Source organism: Mastigoproctus giganteus, chromosome 1, assembly GCF_048544385.1.
Source record: "Mastigoproctus giganteus isolate SK-2022 chromosome 1, ASM4854438v1, whole genome shotgun sequence".
Classification (NCBI taxonomy): Eukaryota; Metazoa; Arthropoda; class Arachnida; order Uropygi; family Thelyphonidae; genus Mastigoproctus; species Mastigoproctus giganteus.
In genome coordinates this window covers 271,300,766-271,315,303 of record NC_143575.1, presented here as the reverse complement: position 1 = coordinate 271,315,303, position 14,538 = coordinate 271,300,766, and the positions used below count along the sequence as shown (strand labels likewise).

Genomic DNA, 14,538 nt, shown 5'->3' with positions numbered 1-14,538 from the left:
AATACGGAGGATGCGGAAAGGTTGGGGAATGACCACCGCATATCCCGGAGCAATATGGCCTTAGTTGCAAATGCTCCTAAAAACCAAATAACTAACTAACTAACAACTTGGGTTATGAATTATCAAACAATAGCGCTTTAGGTTACATTTACCAGGAGTCAGCCTAAACTTCTACCACCCATAACTTTTAATTTATGCCCCCTATTTCTAGAATCATAAATTCAAGTTACAGGGGAAGAAGCGAATAATGTGTGAATTGAATAATTTCAAAGAAGTGACTCCATTATTCAGTAAAAGACTTAGATGCTATTGTAACCGGTTTTGGGAATGGTTCCTTTGTTTGCATCAACAGATGATAGGTACCCTCAGTTCATTGTAATGGTGTAGTTTAGCAACCTTGTGTCGAGAGGTGAATAAATGTATCAAATCCAAACTGTGTGGAAGAAAAACTTTTGATTGAAAACATAACTTTTATTGCATGTACAATGTTATCCCCATTACTGAACTACATTGTTTCTACAGACCCTAAGCCCAAATTCTGTCATATCAATGTTAGTAAATTCCCTAGTGAATAAAAACAGAAAAAAAATAATGCAGAGTAGCGTTATTTTCTCACTATTTCTATACATGCATTGAAATAGTAACCTGCTTCTTTAATGGAAGGACTAGTTTCCTCTTGTTGTTTCTATCCATATTAATTCAAAAAAATCCATAACGTATTGTTTGCATGCTTTACCCTTCACGCCCATTTTCTGAGAAATGCAAAGTCAAGAAAGGCAACAACTGATAAAATAGTCCTGTTTGTTCAGCTTTATTAAGATGCTAATTATGATGTCGCATTTTGAAATCCAGTCAGTAGTAGTGGCTGCATTAGTTCCTTATTCGTCAAGTCATAACTTTGCAGTGTATGTTGAGTTGATATTTGAATTTTTGCAACTAATTTCCTGGTTCAAAGTTTCTGTGTCCTAGGGGCTAACCAGATTTCATGGGCTTTTGCTTGTAGCATTAGCTGACTTACTAGTGGGTGGTCTTTCTTTTTGACTTCCAGCTGTTGAAACCATTGCAGGAGCAGCCTTTTCATAAATTTTCTGCCATAATTGAAAAAAAAAATTGCATTTTGACGTTTGGAATATTTTTGAGAGCTGCATTACACAGATTAATACAGAAAATTGACTGTTTTCGAGTGTTGTTTACATAATTCAACTAACTTTTTTCTTTCTTTTTTTTTTTTAAGTTAAAATCCATGTTCCTGATTTTGGTATACAGTACTATACCAAATACGGAGAATGCGGAAAGGTCAGGGAATGACCACCGCATATCCCAGAGCAATATGGCCTTAGTTTCTAATGCTCCTAAAAACCAAATAACAAACAGTACTATAATTTTTTTTTACCATTGCTGAGGCTTCTCTGTACAGCTCTGTATATTGTCATACTGTATGTTACAAGTGGCATTGGAATTTTTTAATACTGTATATTACCGTTTTGTTTTAAAAATATATTAATCTCTTGATTTTATGAATAGGAAAGAATTAGCATACAAAGTGTCTCAATTTCTTCACTAAAGCTGTAGGTACCACTTCTAGTAGTTTATTAGTGGTGATATCTTTAATGTGGATGATACCATTTAAGTTCTGTTTAAAGTAGAATCGAAATACTATATTTTAATTATACCTATAAATTTGCTGTAACCAACTTCATTATAAAAATGTTCAGCATTAGCCACTCTGAAGTAGTAAACATTATCCTGCTGAATTTAAGTTTTATTAATGTTTTTAAATATAATTTTTAGATTTTGGACATTTTTAAAAGTTATCAAATGTTTTCATAATTGTGATAGTTTAAATTTTTGTATTTACAGTTGGAAAAACATCGCTTATTACAAGGTTTATGTATGACAGCTTTGACAATACTTATCAGGTTAGTGAAATGTTTTGTATTATTTTGATATCAGTTCATAGATTCTACTTTTTTTTTTTTTTTTAATAATATATAATGGGTTTAACCTGTAATTGAAATGCTCTGAATAATGTTGATTTTTATAAGTGATAATAATTTTAGTAATATCATAACTAGGCACAGAGTGCATGAAGTAAGTGCTTAGACTTGTTTTCTACAGATTGAATGAAATATAATTATTATGTTAAAGTTTATACTTCATGTGGTTATGCCTTTAAGAACTTTTAAAATAAACTCATGTGTTAATTTCATATTCAGATTATAAATATTCATCCGCTTACCAAAATCTTATTAGTAGTGCTTGGTATTCACTGTTATCTCATTGTTGGTAATTAGTAATTTTCTTCTTTGCCCTTGCCTTGCCTTTTAATAAATCTCATGTTCAAAATTTAGAAGTTTTCCAATCAAATTGGAAACAGTATTACTTTGCTGGTTGGTTGTTAATTTCTTGCTTTGACCGATTTATTAGTTTTGCATAAAGACAACTGAGACAAGATGCATTTCACACAAATGGGATGTAGATTGTCACAGATTTTGTTTTTTGGATGAAAGACTAGAGTTTCTCATTAGGGAAGACATTATTATAAATCACGATACAGTATTTCAAGTACTTCAATAGTATGACCTAAAAGCTATGTAGCCAACAAGCTCCTGACCTGGCTGCAAAGTCTGCAGTCAATAAACACGGCACAATTTGGTGTTGTTAAATTGTAAATTCACCCTGCACATGTGTGTGCATGCACGCGCGCGCGCGCGCACACACACACACACACACACACACACACACACACACACACACACACACATTGTTTTTAATCATTCAGCACACATTTTGTTGCTGTGTACATTTGAAATGTGCTTATTTTATCATAATTTCTGAGTGTGAAAAATATTAAAATTGGGACATTGTTGAGACATTAATTTTTGCAGCAATTTTATGGAGAGGGTTCTCTGTTTTATACTACCCTGTTTTGAATATCATGATAGATTCAAAAAGGGAAGAGAAAGTTTAGCAGACAGTGACCATGCTGGAAGACCATCAAACTGCCTATATGTATGAAAGAACAGAAAGCTATCATGAAATTTTAAGCAATGATATGAGCACGTAGGGCTGCCTCAAATTATTACTAATGAACAAAGGTAGTAAAGATACAATTTGCAGTCATCTTATAACAATATCTGGTGGTAATCTATTGTTTATGGAGATCTCTATGATCTTCAAACAAAACATGAATCATTAACTTTTTTTTTGGTTTTTTTCATTTTATAATATCTTGGTATTGTGTAGTATGATTTCATTCCTCACGATGCCACTCTGAATAAAGCAAAATATATAGGAGTGTTATGCCAGCTGTCTTGCACTATACTTATACTATGTATAAGTATAGTGCAAAAGCATCAATAATACATAGCCAAATCTGAATTAACAGAATGTTAGCAAACCGGTATCGTTTTAAGTTATATCTCATATTGTGAATACCTTCGCAACGAGCTGCCATGATATTGCACTACTTCGAATAAGTAACGCTTCACCTGAGGAGAAGACTAATGTTACTTATTCTCAGATGGATCCCACCACCCAGACGGCACCGTTTCAGGGCTATTTCGTATATGTGTGTGATAATAACTCGACTATCCACTTGTCCCTGTTAGACTTAGAAAAGCAAAAAAGTAGAGGGAAAGTAATAGTAGGAGTGGAAGAGGAAAAGAAACAGTGTAGAAGAATGAAAGGGACAGTAACTCCAACTCACACCACTCAAAAACTCCTCAAATAGGCAACGCTTCCCCAGTGGGGAAGACTGTTGTTACCTATTCTTGAAAACTCCGGACATCATCAGGTTCTCCTTGGTGCTGTTTCAGGGCAATTTGGCCCCTTCTTCGGTGGGTGGGTAGGTACCCGAGTGATGCAATGATGGCAAAACAGTTATGAAGTATAACTCCACAATATGAGAGATGGTGTATGATGTGTTTAGACTATAAAGTGTTTAGGGCTGAAGCCTCAAGATAATTTTGTTAATTCAGATTTGGCTATGTATTATTGATGCTTTTGCACTATACTTATATATAGTCTAGAAGTCTAAACTCTAGACTTTTCCATAGCTTCTGTTAATCATCTGGGTGGTGGTATCCATCTGAGAATAAGTAACATTAGTCTTCTCCTCAGGTGAAGCATTACTTATTCGAAGTAGTGCAATATCATGGCAACTCGTTGTGAAGGTATTCACAATACTGTATGAGATATAACTTAAAACGATGCCGTGTTGCTAACATTCTGTTAATTCAGATTTGGCTATGTATTATTGATGCTTCTGCACTATACTTATACATAGTCTAGACTTTTCCATAGCTTGAGGTTTCAGCCCTAAAAGCCCTATAGTGCTTTTCTTTACTCATTAGCCAAGGACTTTTTCATAACCTGCATTAGCCTGCTTAGTCCCCCTCCAAGTAACTTGTTTACATATTTGTTTTATTGTAGGACTTTTTGTCCCTTGACAATTTTTAATCATGGCATGCATTTTTTCCGTTGCTATTAAGTTCATCAGTTGGTTCGACATCCACATTGGTGTGAATCTTGAGCAACGTCTTTTAACAGTCCACTGCTTCCTTATCCAAATATGCAGAGGTGAGTTTTTAATCCACTGGGAGGATGGAATCACTCTACTTTTAGAACTCTTTCTTCTTATTTGGCAGAAGAAAAACAATATTTTTGGCAAGCAACCATCACTGGAGGTTGATCAATTCAGCCATGTGAGAACATATCCCAAAAATGTCTCTGCCCTTTCCAAAACAGATTAACTCTAAGGTATTAGCATTAGTAGAGGCATATGATGCAAGAAAGCAAGCTTGTGTAGTATCAGCTAAAAAAAAAAAAAAAAAAAGCTCCGATTTCACCCCTTTGTTCGTTCCAAATATCTGTCCAACTCAGCCTTAAATTTATTTCGGCTATCAACTTCCACAACAATAGATGGAAGTCTGTTCCACCAATCAACTACCCGCTGGCTAAAGGCAAACTACCACACATCTATCCTACAGCTGTCTTTCCTAAATTTGAACTTATGCCCTCTCAGGCGATTATTCTGAGCAAGAGGAAGAATCCCATCAGCATTGAGCATGCTCAAACCATTCAAGGCTTTATATACCTCAATCAGATCAACTCACAGGTGCCTAGTCTCCAGGCACTGTAATTTGCAAAACTTAAGCCTTTCTTCATAAGTGCAACCCTTTGTTCCATTCACTAGTCTTGTTGCCCTTCTCTGTACTCGTTCCAACAGTTCTACATCCTTAAAATGAGGCCTCCAGACCTGTATACAGTATTCAAGGTGTGGATTGACCATTGCCTTATACAAGGGAATAATCACCTCCTTATCCCTACTAAAAAATTCCTGTATATCATTGACAAGACACCATAAGCTACTCTTGCAGACAGTCTGCACTGCTCAGAAAACTTTATATCTGCCTGCAAAATTACCCTCAGGTTCTTTTCATTCTCTGCCACTGTCAATGTAGTACCACAGAGTTGATACGTTACTCTGGGGGTACTGCTTCCCATATGTAGTACTTTACATTTGTCAATGTTAAACTTCATTTGCCACCTCTCAGCCCATCTGCTCAACTTTTCTAGATCTTGTTACAGCAGCGTACTATCATTAGTGTCATTAACCACCCTGCCAACCTTCGTGTCGTCTGCAAACTTGTACATTAAGCCTGGTTACCATTATCAGTATCATTTATAAATACAGAAAACAACAATGGACCCAACACTGAACCCTGAGGGACTCCACTAATAACATTAATCCACGAAGAGCAGTGTCCATTGATTACCACTCTGTCTTCTCCCCCTCAACCATCCCTTTATCCATAGCAGCAATTTGCCTCCAATGCCACACCGTTCCAGTTTGTGCAGCAGTCTTCCATGTGCAACAGTATCAAAAGCTTTTGTAAGATCCAAATATATGATATCAAAGTTATTCCCTGCATCCAGTTGCTTTGTGACCATATCGTAGTATGCAATCAAATTGGTCAGACAAGACTTCCCCTTAACAAACCCCATGCTGTGTTCGAGCTATAACTGAAGTCTTGTCTAGATGATCGTGCAGTGCTTCTTTAACCAGTGCCTCCATTAATTTCCCTAGAATAGAAGTTGAACTAACATGTCTATAATTACTTTTGTCACTCTTTGATCCTACTTTGTGAATTGGGGTCACATTTGCACATATGAAGTTTTCTGAGCAGTGCAGACAGTCTATAAGAGTAGCTCATGGTGTCTTGTCAATGATATATGAGAATTTTCTAGCGAGAATAAGGTGGTGATTATCTCCTTGTATAAGGCAATGGTCATGCCACACCTTGATTACTTTATACAGTCTGGAGACCTAATTTTAGGAAGTATGTTAGGCTGGAATGAGTACAACAAGGTTAGTGAATGGAACAAAGGGTTGCTCTTATGAAGAAAGGCTTAAGTTTTGCAAATTACAGTGTCTGGAGACTAGGCACCAGCGAGGTGATCTGATTGAAGTGTATAAGGCCGTGAATGGTTCGAGCAAGCTCAATGCTGATGGGATTCTTCCTCTAGCCCAGGTTAATTGCCCAAACAGATATGTGTCCCCTCAGGGGATGCTATCGAGGCAGTGTTAGGTGGGTCGTAAAACTGTTAGCATGGGGGATATGCAGACTAAAATGTTAAGAGTGAGCAGAGACAAAAGTAATTCTTGCACTGCTTCTGTTAGAATGATCAGCAGACTGGAAAGCAAGATAATGGAGATTTCCAGGACTGCTGGGAGTCGTAGTGGAACAAGTAAATACATGGGTTGTGTTAGGGTGGCTAGGAGCAGGAACAGGTGCATGTACACCAAGGCTAGGAGTATAGTTAATAAATTTGATGAGCTTGAAGTGCTAGTGAAGACATCAAAGGCAGATGTTGTTGGGATAACAGAGACATGGTGTCACACAGATATAGAAATTTGGGAGTACAGTGCAGAGTTGGAATTTGGGGAGTACAATGTGTATAGGAAGGATAGGATGGGAGGAGGGGTTATGCTGTTATTTAAGAAACACACAAAATCTAAGGAAGTGCATCCCTTTGATGCTGCTGGACAATGCAGCATTGAGTCTGTTTGGTGTCAAATAATCACTGGGAAAGGAAAAATGAGAGTAGTTGTGTGTGTTATAGGCGTAATGAATCTGATGAGTATAATGAGCAATTGTCCAGAGAAATAGTGGGCCAGTAAATCAGAATGTCTCATAATAGGAGATTTTAGCTCTCCAGATATTACTGGAACGTGTGGGTTGGTCACTCGCACAATAGCAAGACTTTTGTGGATTTATTGGATGCTGTTTTCTACAGCAACATGTTTGAGAGGCAACCAGAGGGAGTAATACTCTTGATCTGATTATCAGTAGTGATTCTTCATGTTTTAAGAATCTGCAGATGAAGGAACCACTGGCGACAGTGATCACAATGTATTGATGTGGGAATTATTTAAGGATGTAATTACCATCAAGACTAAAGGGAAGGGCTTTTGCTTTCGTCAAGTTGAATACAGAGTTCTCAGACAGTTTTAAAATTCTGTACAGTGGGATGAACTGATGTACCAACAGTGAATTCTAAATGGGAAGCCTTCAGGGACTTGATTTTGGAGGCTACTAGGCTTTTCATTCCAACTAAGAAATACTGTTCAAGATTTAGGCCTAAATGGATGTCAGATGAATTAGTGAGGCTAGTGGCAGAGAAAAAGAATGTATGAAATGCATATAAAGTATCAGGCGACACAGAAGCCTATGGCAGGTATAAACTAGTCTGTAATCAAGTCACAAAGGAGGTTAGGCAGGTAAAGGCAGATTATGAGAAATCTTTGGGAAAGGATGCAAACAAAAACAGCAAGGAGTTCTTTACTTCTGTAAACTCTAGAAGGAAAGGGATGAATCAGATTGGACCACTTAACATAGATGGGTTGACTATTGATGATCATGCTCAGGTAGCTGATAAACTGAATGAGTATTTTCTATCTACATTCATACATGAGAAGTTATTCAATGATGTGCCAGCAGTTTTTGTAATGCTAACAGTGAGCTAAGTGATTTTGTAAATAACTGAGAGCAAAGTGGAAGAGAAATTGTTGAAGATAAATGCAAGAAAGGCACCTGGGGTGGATGGGATCTATCCAGTTATATTAAAGGAGGCAGCAAAGGAAGTAAGCAAACCTTTAGCCATAATTATGAGAGCTTCCTTGGACTCAGGGGAGGTTCCCATAGACTGGAGATATGCAAATGTGACCCCAATTCACAACGGAGGATCAAAGGCTGACACAAGTAATTATAGACCTATGAGTTTAACTTCTGTTCCAGGAAAATTAATGGAGGCACTGGTTAAAGAAGCACTGCAGGATCATCTAGAAAAGACTTCAGTTATAGCTCGGACACAGCATGGTTTTGTTAAGGGGAAGTCTTGCCTGACTAATTTGATTGGATACTATGCAGTCAGAAAAGAGCTGGATGCAGGGAATAACTTTGATATTATATACTTGGATCTTAGAAAGGCCTTTGATACTGTTGCACATGGAAGACTGCTGTACAAATTGGAGCAGTGTGGCATTGGAGGAAAATTGCTGCTATTGATAAAGGGGTGGTTGAGGGGAGAAGACAGAGTGGTAATCAATGGACACTGCTCATCATGGACTAACGTTATTAGTGGAGTCAGGGTTCAGTGTTGGGTCCATTGTTGTTTTCTGTATTTATAAATAATATTGATGATGGTATATCAAGCTTAATGTCCAAGTTTGCAGATGATACAAAGATGCTATGCTGCTGCAACAGGATCTGGAAAGGTTGAGCAGATGGGCTTAGAGGTGGCAAATGAAGTTTTAACATTGACAAATGTAAAGTACTACATATTGGAAACAGCAACCCCAGAGCAACGTATCAACTCTATGGTACTACACTGACAGTTGTAGAGAATGAAAAGGACCTGGTGGTAATTGTGCAGGCAGATATGAAGTTCTCTGAGCAGTGCAGATGGGCTGCAAGAGTAGCTCATGGTGTCTTGTCAATGATATACAGGAATTTTTCTAGCAGGGATAAGGAGGTGATTATTCCCTTGTATAAGGCAATGGTCAGGCCACACCTTGAGTACTGTATACAGGTCTGGAGGCCTCATTTCAAGAAAGATGTAGAGCTGCTGGAACGAGTACAGAGAAGGGCAACAAGATTAGTGAATGGAACAAATGGTTGCTCTTACGAAGAAAGGCTTAAGTTTTGCAAATTACAGTGTCTTGAGACTAGGCACTGGCGAGGTGATCTGATAGAGGTGTATAAAGCCTTGAGTGGTTTGAGCATGCTCAATGCTGATGGGATTCTTCCTCTTGCTCAGAATAATCACCTGAGAGGGCATAAATTCAAATTGAGGAAAGACGGATGTAGGAGATAGATATGTGGAAATTTGTCTTTAGCCAGCGGGTAGTTGGTTGGTGGAACAGACTTCCATCCCTTGTTGTGGAAGTTGATAGCCTAAATAAATTTAAGGCTCAGCTGGGCATGTATTTCGAACGAATGGAGGGGTGAAATGGAAGTGGGATTTTTTTTTTTTTTTTTTGGGTGAAGCTGCATAAGCTTGCTTTCTTGCATCCTATGCTAATGCGAACTTTAAAATCTCCTATGATAACCTCAGGGGCTCACATCTGGTGAGTGTGGGTGTGCCAAACCCAGGATCCTGAGCTGGATATCATCATTTTTCTCTTTATTGATGATTTCCTTCTACTTCTCTCTCTCTATCTCAGGGTAACTCAAATTTTTTTTTTTGGCTGGTGCAGCATAAGCCTCAGGCTTCCTTGCACCATATGGCTAATAATAATAAGATATTCTGATTTTTTTCGGATATTTTCTTTCTCTATGTCTGTATAGTTGTATCTATATTCATCACAATAATTTGGCCCGCAACACATTCTAATATCTCTTTTTTTTCCAATGTTTTTTTGTACCAGACTGACTCATTATTACTCTGGCAACCAGTGTCTACGGGTTGTACTGTTTTAAAGTCTATGTTTCCTAACTAAAAGCATATAGTTGGCTTGAATTTATATTTTAGATGTTTGGTGTTGTATGGCTATCCAATTAAGATACACGTGAGTAGAAACCCAAGATTGGTCGTCATGCATTTGTAACTTGGGATTGGTTCTGAAGTTAGTATGGCTGGAGACCACACACTGGAGGCACCGGTGAGAGTGGGCTGGATGATGATATGGATCTGCTTCAATGGGGAGAGTATTCACCTGAATGTTCTGCGATTAATTTTAAGACTAATCTGAGTGATTTTGCAGCAGTGTTGAACATCTTGATGAGATTCAATGATAATGAGTGTGATGAGAAATGTGATAAAAATGTAAGGAAAGTTGTAAATCAATTTGCTGAATAAAAGAGAAACAGAAGGCTGTATAAATACTATACAGAATTCTTAAGATTGAAAAAATGACTGAGAGGCATTTTGGCTATATGATTTTTAAAAGCCTGTAGTGTTGTGTAAAAGATGTTCATGCCATGATCATTGCTGAATCGTAAGTTGGGATGGCTGGCAGAAATGTTTTTCCATTGGGAAGTTTGCTCCAGAAAAGTAGGACTAAATAAGAAGCAACACCTGCATTTGAATTTCTTTTTACAGTCAGTAGTGTTTAAAAAAATATTTTATTCATTCTTGTTTCAATTTTTTTACTATTGGATTTTTTCTGCTTGCTTTGGTTTCTTTCTAACAAAAAATTAATTGTTAAAAACTGTAGTTGCACACGTACCCTGATAATATTCAGCTGGTAGTCAAGTGTATCATGTTTATCTATTACACATGATGAAATCTATTTCTATAAAATTTTGGGTGCCTTGTATGATTTCATACGTGTCCAGTCAATAATCAGGTCCCATTAATATGATATGAAGTTAATTGCTCTCTAAAATTTGCTGCTGCTGTAATCTGATCTTTGGTATAACTCTTCCAAACATTTAATATTATACTGGGACACCTTATACTATACAGGGTAAAGATCCACGGGCATTTGCTTCACCAGATTGTGCTCTACCCTCTGTTTTCCCTCTTCTTCCCTTAGGTACTGATCCAGCAAGCAATTCAATCATACTGTTAGCCTCAACAACTACACATAGAGGTGACTTGTTCCAGTGATTAATAACTTACTGTCTATCTTCATATAATTATTTTCCTTAGTTTGAATTTGATCCCTGGTTCTAGTATCATTTAATATTGTGAAAAGTTGCCCTCCATCCATTAGTCTTAAGCCTTATAATCCATTTTAGTATTAGGCCTTATAAACCTCAGATCACTGCTAATTTACCTAGTGTACCTGTGATACCTCTAAGGTATTTATGGTACCATGTGGACTGTGGGTAACGATCAGGTCCAGATTATTCTGCCCCACGCTCTAACATGCTAATATAGATAGTCATCTAGCTGCTTTAAGAATTTACCTCTTATTGAAATCTCTTATAACGAGGCACTCCATTCTGACTGCACATAGAGGCTCTCATCACGTTTTTCACTGAGCTCTGTAACCCATATATTCAAAATCTGTCCCTGTGTTGATACCTTTCAGCTTATCCTGCCAGATGTTGTTACCCATTCTTGGCCTTTTTCAAAAACATCAACCTTCTTAAGGTTTGCCCTCCGCACTTGGCCATGATATTCAAGTGTACAAGATAATTGCAGTCTTGCAATTATCTTATACACCTCCCCCCCCAAATTAGCAATTTCTCTGAACTCTAAAGTTTCAGATGGTGCAAGTGTTTTGACAAAAATGCTTGCACCATTTTTGTTCAAGTGTATTCTATCTCTACAAAATATATTCCTTTACCTACTAGGGCAGGCTACACTGATTTAAAAAAAAAAAAAAAAACATCCCTTAAATCCTTGCATATCCCTTCAACATGCATCCCGCATGTTGTATCTTGGCAGAATTGCAGACACCAAAAACAAATTTGGAAATCTAAATGTTGCTTACACTTCCTGCAGTGGAAATAGCAACAGTCATGTATGTTACCTTTAATGAAGGCACCTCTGTAGCCAGGTGGACAGGAGCAGCAGTGAGTAGCGCACGCTTCTTGATTAGACCGGAGTTCAAGCTCGTGACCACCAAATATGGAGGATGAAGAAAGGTCAGGGAATGACCACCACATATCCCCGGAGTAATATGGCTTTAGTTGTTAATGCTCCTAAAAGCCAAATAACATAACATAACCTTTAATGAAACTCCCCATAGAGAAAAATTAGACGGAGCAAAATCTGGGGATTTTAAAATGGATTACTATGTCCATTTCAAGTGCAGGAATGGTATTTATTCATTCAGACAGAGATGCACTTCAGATAACCAGTCAACGGATACTCGTTTTACAGAAATTAAAACTTTTGCAAAAAGTCATCCTGCAGCTGTGGAACTATGGAGAGCTCCCAGTTTATGAATATTTGGTTTATGAACTTTTAAAATAAGTAAGAATGAGGTATTTTCGGCTTTTGCATACTATATTTAAACGGCGCCTCCATAGCCAGGTGGGAAGAAGCCACAGTGCATAGCACACGCTTCTTGATTAGACTGGGGTTCGAGCCCGTCACCACCAAATACGGACGATGCGGAAATGTCAGGAAATGACCACCGCATATCCCGGAGCAATATGGCCTTAGTTGCTAATGCTCCCAAACAACAAGCGAACTATATTTAACATATATTGTACATGCAGTTAAATACAGCACATTATTTAAAGTATATCACTCATAATAACTGCAGTAGATACACCAACCTGTATATATGACAAAGAATAAAATAAAATATAAATTAAAACACACACACACACACACACACACACACACACACACACACACACTATAAAATGATAAAACTCCACAGTTTTAACAGTGTATATAGAATACACTGATAAAACTGTGGAGTTAAAAGCGATAAAAACAATATTGAAGCTTTCAAAGTTGACCACCTACTTTGTCAAGAGGGGAAACTTTAAAGCCACAGTATAAACTTAGATAATACCATCAGGATCACAGCTCTTAGTATGTTTACTGGAAGAGCATGGGAATTATCCTCCACATGTGAAATGGTCCATGAGCATGCCAGGTGGAACCATTCAAGGATCGTTGTCTCAGAGGGGATAAATGTAAACTCCCCTACACTGTTAATGGTCTTATATTCCAAAGAACAAATTCCTAAGCTCTCGAGCCATTTTTGGTGCCAATACCTATGCGAACGATCGACAGCTTGTCTGGAGAAATTTGATGATCACCTTTCGAGAGGTGCTCAGCCACAGCAGCCTCCACCCCGGCATCTGCATGTAATGTCTGACAAGTTCGTAATATCCTTGTTCTCTTAAGCCTGGATGGTAAGGTGTGTGTGTGTGTGTGTGTGTGCGCGTGCGTGCGTGCGTGTGTGTGTGTGCGTGTGTGCGTGCGTGTTCTTCTTCAATATACCTATCCAAAATCTTCTGGAAGTAGCTGCACTTTCAGAGATCTACTGTGACACACCTAATTTCCTCCAGTCTATCATTGCAGGTACTGCAGTGGGATCAAGTCCTATCCTATAGGGCTCTGATTGTGCTATTTTTGAGTGTTGCCTTGTGCTATACTGTAATGCACGTATTGTCCCAGACATGTTGGTTTCCTATAAACTTTCATCTTTCGTTTATAGACCACCATGGGGGAGTTGGAACCAACTCATTAAAAATCCTAAACTCCAGTTTTTCCATGGCTAACCCCCACCTCCCATCCTCAATGACCTCACTTCAGAAACCATGCACACACTTTGTCTTCTCTATCATTTTATGATGATTTTGATTTTATGATGAAATGAGGGCTATGCATCTGATTAGTCATTTTTATCTATTTTTTTTTGGAATGCACATATTTTATCTTTTGAATTAAATGTTTGGTTATATTGCACTATTATTTTCATCATCATTATGAAATTAAGGACAATATATTTTCTTAAGTTGAATGACATGATACTTTTATTTTCTTTTATTATGGTATTTTATTTATGTTGATTTCATTCCTAGAATACTTCAGTTTTCATTTTAGTTTGGAGAAACATGGGAAGTGTGATTCTCCAAACTGAACAAATTTAATTGTGTAATTTTAAATTCAGTTATTATTGGATGAATTAGTTAAACCTTACAATTATCATGTTTCAGGCCACAATAGGAATAGACTTTCTTTCGAAGACAATGTATCTGGAAGATCGTACTGTAAGTAGAATTTTCTAGATTTTATTTTTAGTATTTTCTGATTAGAAGAAAAAGTGATTTAAGAAATTAATTTGATATTAATAAAAGCATATCAGTGCAAGAAACCTTAGTTTATTTTGCGTCATGCTTCAAAAAAAAATTTGGTGTGTGTGTTACTTGGTTCCATCCAGGTATCTCTCTTCTCCCTTCCATCCTTCATATACATACACTCTAATGCGTGTATGTAGTAATGCTTCTTTGTATCAGTAACTCATCTTGTTGCTCTTCTCCTGCACTTTTTATAGCACATCCATGATCTAATCTGCTGAAAAAGTTCAGTGCTGTTCCGTGGCAAGCAATATGT

General features: G+C 37.4%; 1 protein-coding gene across 2 annotated transcripts in view; it reads left to right on the top strand.

The window, feature by feature from the left end:
* LOC150091993 (ras-related protein Rab-6A) overlaps window positions 1-14,538 on the top strand; it is a 240,322-nt gene that overhangs the window by 84,071 nt on the left and 141,713 nt on the right. For both annotated transcript variants that reach the window (XM_090386428.1, XM_090386419.1), the window contains exons 2-3: window positions 1,861-1,919; window positions 14,142-14,195. In XM_090386428.1, the coding sequence (XP_090242554.1) occupies window positions 1,861-1,919; window positions 14,142-14,195 (113 nt within the window). The remainder of the gene's footprint in view (window positions 1-1,860; window positions 1,920-14,141; window positions 14,196-14,538) is intronic.